Genomic DNA, 21,489 nt, shown 5'->3' on the forward strand with positions numbered 1-21,489 from the left:
TTCAACTTGGGTATCTTTCTGTTCAACTCTGAGATCTGCATGAAATTACGAATAGTACCCTTTATTTAATCCACAGGTGTAACATGTTCTCGTTCTGTCAGCCATGACCGATTAGATGTCTTAAATAATTCGCAATGGTATTCTAAGTTCGTACTAAGGATTGATTACTAAGTAAAAATGGAGTTGTAATTGACATTCTTCCAGAGGTTGAAGGTTTAATCCTCAGTGCGAACGATACTAAGAATAGAAATACGAATTATTAGCACAATGTAAGTCATCGATTTTTATCCAGCATAGACGATTTTTTTCATTAACCTCTCCTCGAGGGTCAGATGTGATACAAAGTCGAAGTTAAATGTATAGTAGACTAAGAGTGCTACAAAAGTGCCCAAAAGTTTATAAGGAGTAACTTATAAATATTCCTTCAATCAGTTTCGTCGGCATTCGTTGGTAGGTAAATCTTAGGTGATCGTACGCTTAATGAGGGAGGCGAATTGGGTAACCCTTCATCACCCTTCGAAAAACCTTGGAAATAAAAAAAATAAACAAAGCCTGAAAACCTTGTAGATTTGCTTTTCATTTAACTGATATCTGTGAGAAATTACCTAACGCAGCTATCGCCCTTTTTGCCAGAAATAATGCGAGATAAAGAACAAGTACTTACCTGCTGGATGGTCTCCATTTTGCTAAATCAAAGTGGGCTAATTTAGTTGGATATTTATGTCGTTTGTAGACACGTTAGTTTGAGAAAAGGAAGCATGCATAAACAGTTTGATAATTAATCAATTGTTCAGTTTCCATTGACTGAAATAGTAATATTTTATAAAGATGTATAACACTCAACAACTCCAGAGAGTTCATATTTCTTCAGCAATCCCATTGTTGATTAGACTATAAAAAAAAGAACTATCATTTAGTTCAAAATAGAGGATCATTAAAGAGCTGCCGTTCGGTACAAACATCTTGTTAGCAATTAACTGTGCAATCAAATTCCCGCCAAAAGTGCAATTCCTGTCTTCCAGTGAAAGTTATAACATCAACCAATCAGGAGTCCCGTCTTATTGACACTTCAAAAGCATGTGGACCCGATCTCATCCCAGCTGTGCTTTTAAAAATGTGCTCAGCCGAAGTAGCTCCAGTTCTCTCCAAACTCTACAACAAATGCTTAATGAATCTTGCTTTCCGGGCTGTTGGAAAACTGCTTCTGTGGTACCAATATTCAAGAATTCTGGCGAAAGAACGGACCCATTAAATTATCACCTCATTAGTCTCCTCCCACTTTTCGCCAAAATATTTCAGACCTTAATTAACCATGCTCTAGTCCATCACCTTACAGATGCTAAACTTCTGACTGACCAACAATATGGATTTAGACAAGCCCGTTCCACAGCAGAAATCCTAACTGTAATCTCTGAACGTATATACCATTCACCGGACAAAGCGGGGGAGGGCAGAGCGGTAGCTCTCGATATATCTAAGGCTTTTGACAGGGTATGGCATGAGGGTCTCCTCAGGAAAATTAGATCATACGGTATCACTGGTAGAATACTAAACATAATTAAATCCTTCATAGATAAGAGAAAAATCCAGGTTGTCCTCGATGGTCGTACATCTAAACAATATGATATAAATGCGGGAGTGTCCCAAGGGTCTATCCTTGGACCTCTGTTGTTCCTGATGACACCACACTCTATAACAGGCACAACAGGAAAACAAATGAAAGAAATGGCAGAAACACTAGAGTAGTTAAATGGGGACAAAAATGGATGGTCACATTCAATGACGCCAAGACTAAACTAGTTTCCTTCAATAATTACAAGAAACCTTCTCTACCACCAATAGCAATGGCCAACGACTCTTTATCTGAGAGTACATCTTTCAAACTCCTTGGCCTAACATTCACAGGAAACATGTTTGGAACAATTACATTGAAAGCATTGCCAGGGCAAAGAAGGTAGGCTCTCTCTACCGTGCTAGAAAACTACTAACACCCGAAAGTATCCTGTACCTCTATAAGGCCACCATTCGCCCATGTATGGAGTATTGTTGCCATATTTGGGCTGGTGCATTTGCTACTAGTCTTTCGCTTCTAAACAAGGTTCAAAAGAGAGTCGCCAATCTGATAGGCCTAGAACTGGCATCCAAGTCTGTCTCTGTCCCATCGACGAAATTTTGCATCCCTCTGCCTGTTCTACAAGAATGCTCTTACGAACTGCAAGCATTTGTGCCCCCATGACGGAAATACCCTCGACAAACCTGACAAGCAGCTAAATCCCACCCCACACTGTAGAGATCCCTAGATGTAAAAGATCTTTCTATTCCAGTAGTTTCTTCCCCAGAACCGCTAGACTTAGGAATTCCATTCCAGGTCCCTGCTTCCCCAACTGTACTGACGTGCAGAAGTTCAAGTGTAATATGAACCGACATCTTGCTGCCCAAATCCCTACTACATAGTTCCCCAGTAGTTGTTGCTCCTGATAGTAGCCCCCTACACCAAAGTGGCAATGTGCCTTGTTTGGGGTGAAAATGTAATTAAAAAAAAAAAAAATCACGGTCGTTTATCAAAACCTTTATCTTTGTTTCCAATCAACAACAAACAAGCACGAGAGATCACTCTTAGAACTCTTAACACAAACAATAGACCTCTTTTTATCTTAATGTACAGGGAGACAATTTAAACAAGCCTGACGGTTATTTTAAATAAAACTATTTCTTTTTTATTTCTTCTTGTGTGGAAATCTTGCTGGTGTATGCCAAGGAAAAGTCCCTTCTGATTAATACTTATGTAATTCCAGTTTAATTTTAAAACACTTCATGAAAAAAAAACTACTCTGAGATAGTTGTATATCGGAATGGTTAGAGTTTTAATAAAATACTAGCAGGCTGCTCGCCGTTGCCTGATCGTAAGATACACCTAAATATGATATTTAAATTCATGCAGATTACGTATTTATTATTACAGAGACAATTCTCTATCGATTATGATATTGAACCTAATATATAGTAATAAGATCAAAACTATATATATATATATATATATATATATATATATATATATATATATATATATATATATATTAAGTAATGTGATTTATAATTTAAAAATTAAAAAAAAATTTTTTAAATTTAAAAATCAAATTTTAATTAAATTAAAAATCAGTTTCATAAGAAGGAACAACAACAAAGTCAATTATCTGTACGATCGTTTCGGAAATCCGTGCTTTTTATTTGTGGTATACATGAAGTCACGTAGAACAATTATACATAGTTTTTTTGGTAAGCACGGTCTCCTCATCAGCAAATTTAGGAGGATTTCTATTGAATTGAAAAGACACCAAAAATAAACCTAGCATTAAAAGTAAGGCAGATGAATCTGAAAAATTGAAATAAAAGGTTTGGATTTAAAATTTATAAGAAAATTAGTATAGGTTAGAGATAGAAATGAGTAGAAAAAATATATATATTTTTTTGAATTTACATAATAAATTTGATTTAAAAATATATAGAGATATTTACCTTTTAGTTTTTCTTTTTTTGAAATCAGGAACTGTGTTTAAAGTAGTCATTTAGATGTTTGCTATAGCTTTTTATTTTATTGAATGATGAATTTTAAAAGGGCGACGCTCGTGCAGTAAATTGTTTCCGTTAGCGTATTTTGATTTAAAGACGCTACAGTTAATATATATAGAGAGAGAATATTTATTTTGCAAGTTTTTAAGGGGAGATAATTGTCATGTGTTATTGGCTTTATTTATTATTTGATTTACGAGTCTAAGGGCGATGAAGATATAAAAAGCACAACCAAACTAGTAAATTCAAGACACGAGCTTCTATCATGTAATCATAAACGTTGGTTTAAATTTAATAAATATAAACCACTTTAAATCATTAAAAATTACTCATTAGTAAAAATAGATTACAATTTTTTTTTTTTTTTTTTTTAATAAATTAAGTTAGACCAATTACCGCCCTTAGACTCGTAAATCAAATAATAAATAAAGCCAATAACACATGACAATTATCTCCCCTTAAAAACTTGCAAAATAAATATTCTCTCTATATATATATTAACTGTAGCGTCTTTAAATCAAAATACGCTAACGGAAACAATTTACTGCATGAGCGTCGCCCTTTTAAAATTCATCATTCAATAAAATAAAAAGCTATAGCAAACATCTAAATGACTACTTTAAACACAGTTCCTGATTTCAAAAAAAGAAAAACTAAAAGGTAAATATCTCTATATATTTTTAAATCAAATTTATTATGTAAATTCAAAAAAAATATATATATTTTTTCTACTCATTTCTATCTCTAACCTATACTAATTTTCTTATAAATTTTAAATCCAAACCTTTTATTTCAATTTTTCAGATTCATCTGCCTTACTTTTAATGCTAGGTTTATTTTTGGTGTCTTTTCAATTCAATAGAAATCCTCCTAAATTTGCTGATGAGGAGACCGTGCTTACCAAAAAAACTATGTATAATTGTTCTACGTGACTTCATGTATACCACAAATAAAAAGCACGGATTTCCGAAACGATCGTACAGATAATTGACTTTGTTGTTGTTCCTTCTTATGAAACTGATTTTTAATTTAATTAAAATTTGATTTTTAAATTAAAAAATTTTTTTTTTAATTTTTAAATTATAAATCACATTACTTAATATTGAATTAGCTCTAGGACATTTAACTATCGAGCTTATTATATATCTAAATTACAACGAGCATTTCCTGTATTTTAATTAAACTAGTAATTTCACTATTACATTAAAATACACTTAGCTCTTTAGACTATTATTCTAATCTCCTTTAAATTATATATATATATATATATATATATATATATATATATATATATATATATATATATCAGCAAACAGTTAATAAAATATGTTAAAAATCACTTTGAAATGAGTTAAAAACATGTTTAATCTGAAAAGGAAACACTAGATAAGCGGATAGTCCTTAATCCGCGGAGTTTTGAAGAAATACTTTCCTTCTCATCAGAGGGTAGGAATTAGCAAAATGTGGGATCGGATTTTGCATGCAAAAGTATTTGATGAAACAACAAGTCAAAGATCTTACTTGATAACAAAAAAAGTGAAGCAGAGGGAATATGGTGAAGAAAAAGGTGATTACACATGAATGGATAGTCTGGTGGAAGATAAATAATCCAGTGACGGTAATATCCAAATATATAAATTTATTTTATATATATATATATATATATATATATATATATATATATATATATATATATATATATATATATATATATTGCCATCAGCTAGAATCGAAACCAAAAGATACAACTTTTCACCCTCATTCTTTAGCCCCAGTGCCATGCCCAGACATTTTATATATATATAGGAAAAATATGTTTCTTCTTCGATTATGATATTGAACCTAATATATAGTAATAAGATCAAAACTATATATATATATATATATATATATATATATATAATATAAAGCTGAGCGTCTGTGTGTGTGTGTGTGTGTGTGTGTGTGTGTGTGTGTGTGTGTGTGGTCACGAATAGGCTCCTATATGGTTGACTATTTTAAAAAACTGATTACATATAATGATAGATGTATCGAGGATCAGGAATGGGTATGTTTGATCTGGCAGAACGGTGGTTCATAAAAATTGTGGGGTCTGCGTTCGCACCTAGCCCCCAAAATACAGAAATAAAAAGTTTACAAGTGTTTTTGATATAGATGTACATAAGAATACTTTGATAATTTATAACGATGGTTCTTCATCTGCCTCCTCCCTTTCTTACTCTACTTTTCTCTCAACTATGTCTATCTTTCTCCCCCCCACTTTTTCCGGCTTCTTACCTTATTTCTTCCTCTTCTCTTTTCTTCTCTTTATCTTACTTCACCTTTCAATCTTCACTCCAACATTTGCATTTGCCTTATCCATTACTTAAAAAAAACAAAAAAACTTGAATTTTACTTCTCCATTATCTAATGGTTTTCCCGTTTCTTATGGATTACCAATGGATTATGAAGGGACTTATTTTGGGTTTACCCTGTTCTGGATTTTACCTTCTTATCCATTGGATTTTTACTAAATTCTTTTTCTCCCTTTTTCCTGTTTCCTGCTTTCATAATCATTATGAACCCCTCTAAATTTTCACTATCTGTTTGATAACTTTTTTATGCAATTACGATTAATTTTCATATTTGTAGTTTCTTTTAATGCGTTAACCTGCAAAATGTATTGAATTTTTTGCAAACCCCTTTCCTCTGATACGAAGAATTGCATTTTTCAAAACTCCACGGAATAAGGTCTTTTACGTTTATTTGCCTTGTCGGATAATTAAAATTCTGTCTATCTCCTTTTATAGGTTTTTAATGATTTCTGGAAAATTTAAATAAATTTTCAACAATAAGATTTTTTATATATATATATATATATATATATAAATTCACCTGTCATCCCTTGATCGTCGAAGATTCAAACGTAGTTTATATATATATATGTATGTATATATATGTATGTATGTATGTATGTATGTATGTATGTATATATATATATATATATATATATATATATGTATATATGTGTGTATATATATATGTATATATGTATGTGTGTGTATATATATATATGTATGTATATATATATGTATGTATATATATATGTATGTATATATATGTATGTATGTATGTATGTATATATATATGCATGTATATATATATGTATATATATGTATATATGCATATATATATGTATGTATATATATGTATGTATGTATATATAGATGTATGTATATATATATGTATGTATATATATATGTATGTATATATATATGTATGTATGTATATATATGTATGTATATATATGTATGTATATATATGTATGTATATATATATATGTATGTATATATGTATATATATATGCATATATATATATGTATGTATATATATATATGTATGTATATATATATATATATATATGTATATATATGTATATATGTATGTATATACATGTATATATGTATGTATATATATATGTATATTTGTGTGTATGTATATATGTGTTGGGGTAGAGAGGGCTCCCGTAAGCCGTAGTGAAGGTAACCTTTCTAGGAGAAGCAAATCTCTGATTTAAAAAACGATAAAGCGGGAGACCAGTACCCGCATTAAGCTGGTCTGCAGTTTGATTTGTTGCTGGCTATCTTGCTCTTGCTTGTTGCTGGATCTCAACATTTTGAACCAAGAAAGAGACCTAGCTGTCGTACAAAGCTAAGACTCTGTAACATCATCTGTGTATAGATACTCCCTCAGGCATTTGGACTTATGGACTTTAAGTGTCTGAGGGAGTGGCACTCGTCTGACAAGATGTTGCAATCATCATATATATATATATGTATATATATTGATTATAACACGTGTGTGTGTGCGCGTGTGTGTGTGTGTGTGTGTGTGTGTGTGTGTGTGTGTGTTATAATCAAAATATTTACTTTGAAATGCTTTATACACTGGCAAGATTTGGCAAGATTTTACAAGACTTCCACTTAACAGAAATTGAAAGTCAAAAAGAAATAGTTTTATTAAAAATAATCAGCCTTACGAGTAGACTGACTTCAACTAGTGTGGCCTTGAAAAGTTGACTTTGTCTATTTGCAATCTATGACGTCATAAGCTATTTAACAACTTTTTTTTAAAACTTTTTTTTAAACAATTATTTTGACTTGGAATGATAATCATAATAAATATGCCTAATATAAAATCGTTGGAGGAAATTATTAAAAAACAATTAAATGAAAAGCAGAAAGAAATGTCTATCAAGGATATTAGATACCCGAGAGGTGAACGCATAAACATTTGATATCTAACTTGGCAGAACAGGTCGCTGCGAGTTGAAATTATTGAAAAAGATTATAAAAGGTGTAAAAATAAAAACCAAATATGTATATATATATATATGTATATATATACATATATATGAACAAATGATTAATAAAACATGGTAAAAAACATCTTGAAAAAGAGTTAAAAACATATTTGATTTTAAAAAAGGAAGCACAAGATAAGTGGATAGTCCTTAATCCGCGGAGTTTCGAAGAAATACTCTCCTTCTCATCAGAGGGCAGGAATTAGCAAAATGCAGGATCGGATTTTGCATATAAAAGTATTTAATGAAACTACAAGTAAGTCACAGATCTTACTTGGTTAAAAAAAGGGTGAGGTAAGGGGAACAGGAGGCAAAAGAAAAATGATAAAAAGATTTCACATGAATGTAGTTTATAAAGGGTAAAAATCCACAAATGGTAAAATCCAAAACGGTCGAATTTAAAATTTCAATCCAATGGGTAAATTCCAAATGGTCCAAAATAATACAAAAGGCAGAGTTCCTTGGGAAAAAAAATATTAACTCTTTAATATTTATAATATATTTTAAGTTTACCATTTTGATTACCTTGGTGAACTTATTGTAATTTTTATTATATATATATATATATATATATATATATATATATATATATATATATATATATATATATATATATACACACACACACAGAGCACAATCACGTTGACACACCGGTTCTCGCCAGATTACCGAAGTTAAGCAACGTCGTTGAGCCTGCTCAACACCAGATGAGTGACCATTTGGGAAGTCTAGGGGCTGTATTTACCGCGCCAAGTCATAAAAATTTCCAGGTTGATATTTGGGGACATGTTAATATACTGGGATATATACAACCCCAGTCTTCAGTAAGACATGCATCTTGGAGAAAGAAATTCTGGTGTAAAAACCTGTGGTTTATTGTATACTCTATCTTGTTGCAGTCATCTGCACCGACAAAGGTTAGCAGTAATACCAAAAAGTGTAGATGGTTCTACACAAAGCCTTCACCACTATAAACAAATCATCTGTGTGGATTTCCGAGCATCTTAGTTGTTGTGGTGGAAGCTCATATGTCGAAATCGACAGGAGAGTCTAATATATATATATATATATATATATATATATATATATATATATATATATATATATATATATATGGTTCTCGCCAGATCACCGAAGTTAAGCAACGGTGAGCCTGGCTAGTACCAGATGAGTGACCATTTGTATGTGCTCTCTGTTCATCTCGGCATTGTTTCCAGTCGTCCTGTACCTCAGCTTGCCCCTTGTATGCAACAATGTTGCTTCAGGAAACTGCGCAACTCTTGCCACAAAAATTTCATGCGTAGGCACCCTTACAGTGGGTATCCATAGTCTGTCAAGACTGAAGGAAGCCACATATATATATATATATATATATATATATATATATATATATATATATGATATATATATATGATATATATATATATATATATATATATATATATGATATATATATATATATATATGATATAATAGACTCCCCCGTCAATATACATATACATATATATATATATATATATATATATATATATATATATATATATATATATATATATATATATAAGATTGTATTAATTTTTATTTATTATTTTATTAGCGATTAATTTTTATATTTCGCTGCCTGAGCGGTTTTTCTTATTATAAGAAAAGAGTTATTTGCCCTTTGTTTATATTTTTCTTCGCTCCAAATCTTAGGACATTTTTACTTTTGTAGAGGACTGGTGGTATAGAAGGAAATGCGTGTTCATCTCACGTTCGGGTCACCAATTTGTTGTGGACTGGTGGATATGTTATATATATCCCCCAGTCAATAGGAAAAATTAATTGAATTGAGAAAGGAACGAACACGTTTATTGAATTAAACGAACTAGAATTTATTTCATGAAGAAACAAATGAAAGAAAAGGGTACAGCACGTGTTTAGTTTGGCGTGCGTCTCTCGCTGTTAACTGGTGAGAAGGAAAGTCTATCTTTGCAGAGAGAGAGAGAGAGAAAGTCAATCCAGTTTGGCATGTGTCTCTCGCTGTTAGCTGGTGAGAGGCAAAGTCTATTGTTGTAGAGAGAGAGAGAGAGAGAGAGAGAGAGTGAGAAAGTCAATCCAGTTTGGCGTGCGTCTCTCGCTGTTAGCGGACAATAATTTTGACATATAGTTGTTTTTTTTTAAACAAAGTCTCCTCATCAGCAAAAGTATTGAGTGGGGTTTTTTATATGTAAAAGACATCATAAATAAACCTAGCAATATTTAAGTAAGTCAGATGTATCTGGAAAAAATTAAAATGAAAAAGAAAATATTTACTTGATAAGAAAAGTAATATGGGTTGAGAATAAAAAGTAGAATAAAATTATAAATCTGAATTTGGTTTAAATATAAGGTTATAATACTTTTGCTGATGAGGAGACTTTGTTTAAAAAAAACTATATGTCAAAATTATTGTCCGTGGCTTAATGTCTATCACAATAAAAACATCGTTTCCGAAACGATCGTACAAATTATTGACTTTGTTGTTGTTCCTTCTTATTAAGCAGATTTTTAATTTTTTATTCTAATTTGAATTTTAAATTATCAATCACATTACTAAATATTAAAGTAGATCTAGGATATTTGCCTATCGAGCTTATTATATATCTGAATTACAAGGGGCACTGTTCTTGTATTTTAATTAAATTAGTAATTTTACTATCACATTAAAATACACTCTGCTCTTTAGACTACTGTTCTAGCCCCCTTTAAATTATATATATATAATATATAACACTAAGAAACGGGGCCTAATTAGAGTTGGGACCCGTTTTTTTGGGGGGGTCACCCTGTTATATACAGGGTGACCCCCCCCCCCAAAAAAAACGGGTCCCAACTCTAATTAGGCCAGGGTGACCCCCCCCCCAAAAAAAACGGGTCCCAACTCTAATTAGGCCCCGTTTCTTAGTGTTTTGTCCGAATGAAATAAAACTTTGGCCATAACTAGTTTATTATATTCAAAACATCACATCAAAATATTTGGGTCTTTGGCCTTTTTTCCTCCGTTCTACAGCATATGTTCTAGATGGCCTCCTTTTAGTTTTTTTTTGGGGGGGGGGGTCACCCTGTATAAATATATATATATATATATATATATATATATATATATATAGAGAGAGAGAGAGAGAGAGAGAGAGAGATACTAGCGGGGAGGGAGGGGGGCGTTCAACTTTACTCAATCGTAAAATATGCTTAAGTATGATATCTTAGTTTGTCCATATTTCATATATATTATTATAGAGTCGCAATTTCAAAAGTAAAAAAAAAAGTATTTGTCTGCCATCAACTAGAATCGAAACCAAAATCAAAACTGTAGCATTCAAAGCTGGTGATGTTACCACTATACCAACGTGACACGCATAAGAACTGATTAAAATCACAAATTAAAAATAAACCAAAATAAATATACAAAATGTATAACGATTTTTTCAATTTTGATCATTTTTGACCCCTTCAAAACTATTTTAACTGGCTGAAGACTCATAAAAAGAAACGGTCCATAAAAAGTCCAATCATTTGAGGCTCCTAGCGCTGCTCTGCGACTTTTAGTTTCAGAAGTGATGGAATTTGAAAATATGGAAACAGACAGACAGACAGACAGACAAAAACACATTCAAAACAGAGAATCAGCAACTATGTCCCAAAGCCTAGCTGGAGTCCAAACACAGTACCCCCGTAATAATAATAAAGGGTTGGGTTCGAGACTCCTAACAAATGGTTCGCCAGTTCAATACAAAACACCTGATGAAGGCCGGAGGGCAAAACGTCCGAAACGTTGTGACTATAACAACCAAGATGAGGAAGTCAGTCCGACAATCTCAATCAATAAAGCAAGTATGTTTAAACAGAGTATTGCCCGGGATAAAGAAATCAGTCTTTTTGTTAATGTTGCTTCTTCTTGTTGTTGAGTATCAATCATGATGATGATTTTGTTGGCATTCGTTTCCCTGATATCTTTCTATTGAGAATTCTTTCTAGGATATCGGGTACTTGAAGGTTGCCAATGTTCCTAAATGAAAGTGTTTCTCTGGAATTAACTGGGTTTGAAGTTGGCACACCCAGATTGTCATCCCATGTTGTTAACCACTGGACCACCATCACCTCCCGGTTGCTGTTGTCTGGAAACTAGGATCTATATACTGTATAGAACAAGTAGAAACCTTGTAAAACCTGACGTCATTCGTCATATCATTTTGTTGTGTCTACAGCATTTGACCTGCTGTCCCTTGCCTCAGCTTTTTTTTTTTTTTTACAAAGGAATCACCACTTATCAAGGCCCAGATGTCACTCGAGGATTACGGTTAAAGAGTGTACAGTGGTCAAAAGGACAATATCATAGTAATCGTTAGAAGTGTAAATGTGGCAAATTGGATTACTTAGGGGGAACGACTCATCAATAATTTGTTTACATTAGACTTGAAGGCGGCCATATTTACATCACTCGTCTCTAAGAACGATTCTGTTTTGCAGATTTGGGTTATGATTTTCCCGGAAATTACTGGGCCGATCTGGCTGAAATTTTGTATGGACCTTTATTATGACTAGGGCTATGACAAAAGCATATTCTTTCCATTGTTTTGACTCTTGAGTATATATCCGACACAGTTAATCAATCGAGAACCTCATCACTCTCTCTAAAAGCATATAAGATATTAACCGATATATACTCAAGAGTTAAAATAATGAAAAGAATATTCTCTTGTCATAGCCCTAATTATGACAATGTGCAGCGTACTAAGTATTGTAGTATCCACTTGATGCACTGTTATGAATTAAGAGGAATAAGTCATCAGAATATCACATTTACTTTACAAGTTGTCTTGGAAACTACTGAGCTGATCTGGCTGACATTTTGTAAGGACCTTTATTATGATAAGGTACAGCGAACTATGTATTATGGTATCAGTTCAGTGTATAGTTAGGGATTAATAATGATTAGTATTTAATGCAACAACGATCACAGATTAAACCATATTCAACCATCAATTTGGCATTAAAAAGTGATTCTAAATCAATAGGCCATAACTTTTGCCCGTTTTTTTATGTTTATATCTTAATTTTGCAAAATTAAAAATTTGATGCATGTTTATTATAAATTGATTAAATTTCAGAATTTTTTCTTTTAGATAAAGATTTATAATTTGAATTATTCAAACTACTAATCTTCATCTAAGTTGTAATTTTCACGTTTCAGCCAATGTAACACCCGACCTTCTTCAAATACATTTTTTTTTTTCGAACTCGGAGCACCTATACAGAATTTTTAACTGAACCTTTTAGTTAATCCAAGACGTGGATTGTTCTCGTCCCATCAGCCATGGCCGAGTGGTGATTTTTATGTTATTTTTCGTTTCTCATGTGATGATAACTGGCCATGGTTGATGGGATTTAGTTGCTTGGGTTGTTTTGTTTTATGGCATATCAACTGTGTTTTTTTGTGCATGTGTGTGGGGGAGGGGTTATTTAATGCCGAATCTAGTAATTTTGGTAAAGATTGTATGCTTCAAGTTCTTTATATATTTAAATATCTATTCATGTAATAATAATAATGATAATAATAATGAACTCTCTCATCGATTTCGACGTATGAACTTCCGTCATAACAACTAAGTTGCTCGGAAATCCACACAAATGATTTGTTTATAGTGGTGAAGGCTTTGTGTAGAACCCACCACACTTTTTGGTATTACTGCTAATCTTTGTCGGTGCAGATGACTGCAAGAGGACAGAGTATACAGTACAACACAGGTTTTTACATCAGAGTTTTCTTTTACTAGATGCATGTCTTAACTAAAACTGGGGGTGCATCTCTTGCAGTGAATTAATGCGCCCCCCAGATACCAACCTGGAAATTTCTACACTTGGGCGCATACAGCGCCGAGCCTACCAAAATGGTCACCCATCTGGTACTGACCAGGTTAAATGTTGCTTAACTTCGGTGATCTGGTGAGAACCGGTGTGTCAACGTTATTGTGCCGAATAATGATAATAATAATAAGTATTATTATTATTAATAATATTATTATTATTATTATTACTATTACTACTACTACTACCACCACGACCAACACCACAACCAACACCACCACCGTGGCCATATGAACTACGATGAAATTAAAATGAGAAACATATATTATAAATTTTGTTTTAACACAGGGATTCCTCAAGACATGTTATTCATTTTAAGGAATTGTATATCGCTTTCTCACAGCAGACAAATAACACAAGTTCGGGAAAGTGGGATTTCAAAAACTAAAGGTCGAGAGAACGAGCCCTGTGGCCAAAAAAAAAAAAAAAAAAAAAAAATGCCTGGGAAGCCTTATCGGCATTCCCCGCTATAAAAGTAACTACTTTTCAAAGGGCGAAAAGGCAAAGCCTGGGAAGGTGGAACTCGTTAGCTCTGTATTTGCGGTCGGTTGGCAGTCCGTAATTTCATCGCGACGTTAGTGTTTTGCAGAGAGGACACATTTAAGTTGTCGTTGTCCTCTCTCATACAGGATCGGAGGATCGGGTATTCCTGAATGGTCACTTGTTTAATACTAGCCAGGCCAAACGTCTCTTTACTTCTGTTATCTAACAGGAACCGGTATGTCAGCGTGATTACAACCATAAGAAAATCATACAAAATGTGTCACACATTTTGAGAAAACAAGGGACGCTACTCTGGAAAAAAGAAAATTTTAAGAGTTATTGCCCTTGAAAAAAGACTGACTTGTAGAAGAAAAATTGTTATTGGCGAACGGAAAAAAAACAAAAAAAAACAACAAAAACAATAAATAAATAGAAAAATACCATTAATAATGATTTAGTATTGTTGTAGATTAACACTCTACACTAAATCCCCACCTCTAAAAAATCAGATACTCCCCTTTTTTTAGACGATCACTGCAAAACTTAACCAGAAAAAAAAGAACAAAATTGGTTTAGAATTTAAAGTGAGAGATCAGTGTCACATACAAAGTTCACCTGATAATATATATATATATATATATATATATATATATATATATATATATATATATATATATATATAAAGTAGGCATTCAAGTTCTGTATATGCATGATTTTATATCACTTTAGATCTTAATTTTTATCAATTTTTATATAATTTATCTGTGAAAAAGAAGTGTTCTCAGACAAAATCAATGTTATTGGTTTCATTTCATTTTATCTTTTGTTTTTATTAAAACAAAATCTAGACTTTTATTTATCTTAAACGAGGCACATTGCCGCTGACGCGTGCGCACACACACGGGGCTACTTTTAGTGTAGTTTAGTTAACCAACCATTTTTTATGGGAGAAATTCCTTTATGATAAATAAATAATTTACATCATGTGTGGTAGGGGACAGATGTGTGTTACTATTTAGTGGACTGGACTACATTTCGTTTAACACCCTTGCCATGCCAACTTGGGCTTCATTAAGAAAAAAAATAAGTATTAAATACGCATTTGCAAAATTTCAAAAAATTAATGTAAAACGAAAACTACAGAAAATGATCAAGTATTTCTATTTTTCCTATGTACTTGCCTCCCCACAAAGGCAGGGTTAAACACATTGTCGGTTTTTAATGTGGGGAAAATCTAGCTCCCCAAAAAGGGGCACTCTGGCTAGGAACAAAAATAGAAATTGCCTCAATCTGGAAGGATTTCTCTTTCACTGATCGAGATCAGAAAAGGTGATGTGTAGTATCAGAACAGATACTACACTTTGCTCCTAGCCAAAAGGCCAAGCATTTCTATTGTTATTCAAGAAATACAACTAATATGCGTCGTTCGCAAATGTCATTGACACCCAACCAATCATTAAGGGAGTCAAATCAAACTTTTTGTTGCTTGTAAAGATCAGTGATATTTTAAACCAACGCGTTTAAGGTGAAAACATTATTACGTACTTACGTGTCATTCCGAAATTAGTATAAATTCCAAAAATTACGAAAAATAATCCAGTAGGAAAATAATTACAAGCGAAAATAAAATTTATTGAGTTCATCGACTTATAGAGTTTTTTTTTACCGTATGTTTTAACGTGGAAAAATTCTCCAAATTTAGGGAAGGTCGATTATTTTACCATCATTTCAAAATACAAAATGTCAGAGCGTTATTGTGGATGATATTCTGCAAAAAAAAAAAAAGAAAAGAAAATGGATCTAGCAGTCTAGCACATCTTCTAGTGGACCAATTTTCGTAATTTTTTTAATTTATTCTAATTTCAACATAACACGTAAATACGCAATAATGTTTTCACCTGAAATGCGTTTTCTTTTCAAAATCTACTATTCTGCATAAGCACACTTTTTATTAAATTTTAACGTAAATATTCTAAGATAAAAACGACACATAAAATCACTCCATAGTAAAATTATTAATTTTATACATACATTCATATTATTTTTAATTAAAATTCTAGTGACTCATTTTGCATAATTTTCAGTGTACGCAATTACTTTTTCAATGACAAGTAAATATTTCATAAGGTTATCCTGGCCTTTTATTTTTAACTGCCATAATTCACAACAGGGTTTTCATAGACAAGCACCAAAATTTGACTCATTGTTCTGAAAATGTAGAACATCCCGTAATAGAGTGTTATTTTATGTTAAATTTATTATACGAAATGACCCCCACTATAAACTATAAAATAATTGTCTTGTGATTTCCAAGGTGTTCACGCATAATCGTTTGAAAAAGTAGACTATCGTTTGTTAATTCTTGTAGAGAATTACCCCTACATCAAAAAAAAAAAAGAAAAGAAAAGAAAAATCCGTACGATGTGCTTACTCATGACGAAACGAAAATATCATATTCCAAAAATCACATAAATAGATTGAATAGTTTTATTTTTAAATAAGGAAATCAAATTTTATGAGTATCCAAGGAGAAACTGTCTCGCCCACTACTTTGAAATAAAAACTAAAGAAAAAAAAAGGAAGGTAACTTAACAATGATTCGTACGGAATATAGTTATGGTGTAGTGTCTACGAATTCCTATTAATGACTTAAAATTATTTCCTTTGTAAAAATAAAACAACTTGATCAATTTACGTGATTTTTGGAATACGGTATTTTCCTTTCATCACCGCTATATACAGACTTTTTACATGCATTGCATTGCTTCCAAACAATTGATGTTTACTTAACACCAACTTTTAGCAAAACACAAAACAAAAGATTAACAAGTTTAATCCACTGTGCGAAACGCAGAGAAAACAAGTGGATCAAGGAAAGAAAGATGGCCGCTGTAAAGGGAAATAACTCTAAAATTTGCAAATTCATTTATTTTAAAACATCATAAAATATTTTTGTTTGCTTTCATTACCTACAGATTATTGCAATTTGCTAATCCCGTCGCTTCAACAACAAAAAATAAATAAATAAATAAATAATAATAATAAAGTAAAAAAAAATGTCTCTAAAACTTACGGTTATCTCCCTTCTTTCTCTTCTCTATCAACTTATGGTGTTCGCGTATGTTTAAACTTGTTATAATCTTTACTCTGCAGAAGTGTTCACATGCCTGGGGTCAACTGTAACAGAAAAGTCTTGACATGGAACCAGAGCTCGACTGACACATAGGCCGTGCAACCTTCACATTCGTTAGACTTCCCCCCCTCCCTCCAAAAAATGGAAAAATAGAAAATTAACATTCAATACATAGTGTCGGAAATTTATCCGTGTTCAGATAAATTCGACTTGAAACCAAAAGTTTGCACAAAAAATAAAAGAGATAACATTAAGATGGGGGTGGAGTAAATGAATAGTCTAAAGAGGTCTTGTTTTAAAATGGCGCAAAGATGGTTCAGTGGGGGAAAACGTGGCTGGTTACCTTTAATGCATCTAAAACCAAACTCCTATCCTTACATCATCAACGCTCTGATCCCCATCTGGCATTAATTGAAATGGATGGCTCTCGTCTGGGAGAGGCCCCGTGTTTTGACAAGCTTCTGGGTTTGACCTTCACTCCTGATCTGAAATGGAACACGTACATCAAGTCTGTTGCCAAGGTCGCTGGAAAGATGGTGGGATCCTTCTACCGCTCCAGAAGATATCTCACTACTGATGCAATTCTCTATCTATATAAAAGCCAAGTACATCCAAGGATGGAATACTGCTGCCATATCTGGGCAGGAGCTGCTAAAAACAGCCTATCCTGCCTTGACAGAGTACAAAATAGACTTTGTGGCTTAGTGGGGGATGCCCTTTTCTCTACCTTGCAACCTCTCTCCCACAGAAGAGACGTTGCGAGCCTATCCTTGTTTTATCGTTATTTCCATGGCAGGTGCTCGTCTGAACTCCAATCTCTGGTCCCCCCTCGCCATTCTTTCACGAAAAACACCTGTCTAGCCGAATCCACTGTGAAAAATTTCCCCCACTCTTTATCTGTGCCTAAATCAAAACGTGGATTCCATGAATAAAGCTTCTTTCATTTCTCGTTCTCTCTCAGTGGAGGAGAAATCCTTCACGACTGAGACAATTTTTTATTTTTGTACCTTTTCTCCACGTTAAAAAACGTGAAGCAGAGGGAATATGGTGAAGAAAAAGGTGATTACACATGAATGGATAGTCTGGTGGAAGATAAATAATCCAGTGACGGTAAAATCCAAATATATAACTTCAAGAAAGTTAATAGAATTTCCATTTGCACAAGTAAAATCCAAGGAAATCCCGTAATTGGAAGATGGTCCAAAATAATCCAAAGGCAGAAATCCATGGAATAATTCACAAAAATGTGTACAAGGGGAAAAAGGGGAAAAATTCCAATAATATTAATAAAAGAAAAATAAGATATGCTTTTCACTCTACTGCCGAGGCATAAATATCCATTCACGTGTAATCACCTTTTTCTTCACCATATTCCTTCTGCTTAACTTATTTTGTTTTCAAGTAAGATCTTTGACTTACTTGTTGTTTCATCAAATACTTTTGCATGGAAAATCCGATCCTGCATTTTGCTAATTCCTACCCTCTGAAGAGAAGGAAAGTATTTCTTCGAAACTCCGCGTATTAAGGACTATCCACTTATCAAGTGTTTCCTTTTCAGATTAAATATGTTTTTAACTCTTTTTCAAAGTGTTTTTTAACATGTTTTATTAACTGTTTGCTCATATTATAAGCTCTATCTCCTATTTGGTTTTATCGAGCTTTTACATCTGGTTGAGATAACTTTATAAATATTAATTCTTTAATATTTATATTATACTTTAATTTTACCATCTTGGATTATTTTGGTAATATAATCTATCTATATATATATATATATATATATATATATATATATATATATATATATATATATATATATATATATTAGATGTATCTAATGAAAAATAATTTTCTTTCGTTTATTTTTATTTTGCTTTTTTAGACGTGAGTTTTAATTTATTTATATAATTGTTGTCTGGACATGTATTTGGATATTTTTATAAATTGTTTGTTTGATATAAATCACGTTTTTTTTTTTTGTTTTTTTTTTTTGCAGTGAAACTTTATTATTTCTTCATCAAATCTTCTTAAAAGGACTCTCTGCACGTTTAGAAAATTGGCCAACTTTAGTTTTAGGTGAGTATTGCAGGCAAGCCAACGTTTCAATAGAGAGAACGTTCGCTGCCACATTAATTTGTTATCTGCAAAGAAAAAATATCTACTCCGTATACCTCTCATTTGGGGAGGGGGGGGTTGTATCCAAAAGTTCAGTATACAAAGTTAAGACGCCGGAAGTAGACACGGTTTAGCTAAAATGTGGAATGAAACAGAAGTCACTAAACATGAAACAAAATACGAAACCATATGGAAATAATTTATTTCCAAAACATTTTAGTTTTAACACTTCTTGTGCTAAAGAAGGCCGGAGGATGGATTGGTTGAAACATGGTGAAACAACAGCAGCTATAAAGATGAGGACAATCGTCCGCAAATAAATAAATAAATAAATACACAAATTACTCATCTCAAAGGATTCTAATAAGAAAATAATATATAATATCATTTGGTACGGAACTGACAATGGAAGATCAGATAAGAACAAAAACTTGAAGTTAAAAAAAAAAATCCAAGTTTGATTGCTCTTCGGGGTTCATAATGCAGCGGATGTTAATGACCTGAAGAAGGCCAGAGGATGAGTTGGCCAAAACGTGGTGAAACAACAACAGCTATGAAGATGAAGATAACAGTCTGCAAATAAATAAACAAATTACTCATCTCAAAGGATTCCGATAAAAAACAAGTGAAGCATGCATGATCCCCCGTGAGTGCACAGCGAATGAGGCATAAAAAAAATGACTAAGTTCAGCATTTGCCCCCCCCCATTTAGCCCCAAAAGTCCTCAAGGGACGTCAAATTCTGGTGAAAATGAATAAATGATGCAGTTTTAGGCCTTGACATATGTAAATTTAAATTCTACACCATGCAAAAAAAGAAATGACTAAGTCCATCATTTGCCCCCTCCCATTTAGCCCTAAAAGTCCCCAAAGTCTTAACAAATTTGAGTTCAGCATCATGTAAAAAAAAAAAAAAAAGAAATGACTAAGTCCATTATTCACCATGCAAAACTGCTAAATAGACATACACAGAGAATTTTGGACAAATATGGTAAAATAGTCCCAAAAACGGAGATTTTTATTAGCTCTAAAAGAGCCCTTGGGGCACACCCAAGAGTTATCGCGACAACTGCACGCCTGTGGAACTCTGTTCCGCTTGCCTGTTTCCCTCCCGACTTCAACCTGGATGTCTTCAAGTCCAACACAAAGAAATTCCTGATGAACCGCCCCCCCCCAAGTAATGACACCTTATCAATTCTCCAATACTATTGCTACACTATCCCTTTGATTACTGTACACACAATAACCCTTATCCCTGAGTGGCCATTGGGCCTTGATAAGTGGTAAACTCCATGTAAAAAAAGAAAAACAAAAAGCAAAATTATATAGAAATCAGTTAGTTACAATTTTTCAGAAAGTTTTATAAAAATCCAAGACATCAATTCTTTTTAATAAGCACAAAAGTGTCAATTTTAGTCATTTTAGCCCGAAAGGCACCTCTAGGGGGTTACCGGAGTTTTCCCGGAAAATCTGTTCTATTGCTGTTTTTATTCATATCATGTTTAATGTTTGTGCAAAAAAATTCAAGGTGTAGTTATTGAGAAAAGTGTGGACAGACGAATGGACGAATGGACAAACCGACAAGGGTGAATTTACAGGTCCACCCTCCTTTTGTCGGGGGACCAATAATATATAATACATCTTGTGCTATCATGAAACAATAAAAAATAATAAACTTTAATTTCGGTTTCGTAATTCAATCCAAGTTATCTCCCTTGTTTTACGATATGATTACGTGATAAAATTTGTGGAAGACATTCTATTTAAGAATTTAAAAAAATATATTAAAGAAAACTTTATTTACATAGATGTAAAAAATATTTTTTAATTATTAACGTTGGAATATATTTTAAATATTAAAAAAAGTATTTATAGAAATGTAAATTATGAAAGTTTAAATTAATTTTTGAAAGTAAAATATTTTCAGATGAATATATTTTAAATATTAAAAAAACATATTT

At 32.5% G+C, this 21,489-nt stretch overlaps 1 protein-coding gene across 3 annotated transcripts in view; it reads left to right on the forward strand.

The window, feature by feature from the left end:
- Positions 1-21,489, forward strand: part of LOC145249497 (ras-specific guanine nucleotide-releasing factor 2-like) — a 1,106,705-nt gene that overhangs the window by 719,995 nt on the left and 365,221 nt on the right. For all 3 annotated transcript variants that reach the window (XM_080111105.1, XM_080111106.1, XM_080111107.1), the window contains exon 6: positions 19,411-19,490. In XM_080111105.1, the coding sequence (XP_079967231.1) occupies positions 19,411-19,490 (80 nt within the window). The remainder of the gene's footprint in view (positions 1-19,410; positions 19,491-21,489) is intronic.

This window comes from Euprymna scolopes, chromosome 28 (assembly GCF_053919585.1).
Source record: "Euprymna scolopes isolate OS-2025 chromosome 28, ASM5391958v1, whole genome shotgun sequence".
Classification (NCBI taxonomy): domain Eukaryota; kingdom Metazoa; phylum Mollusca; class Cephalopoda; order Sepiida; family Sepiolidae; genus Euprymna; species Euprymna scolopes.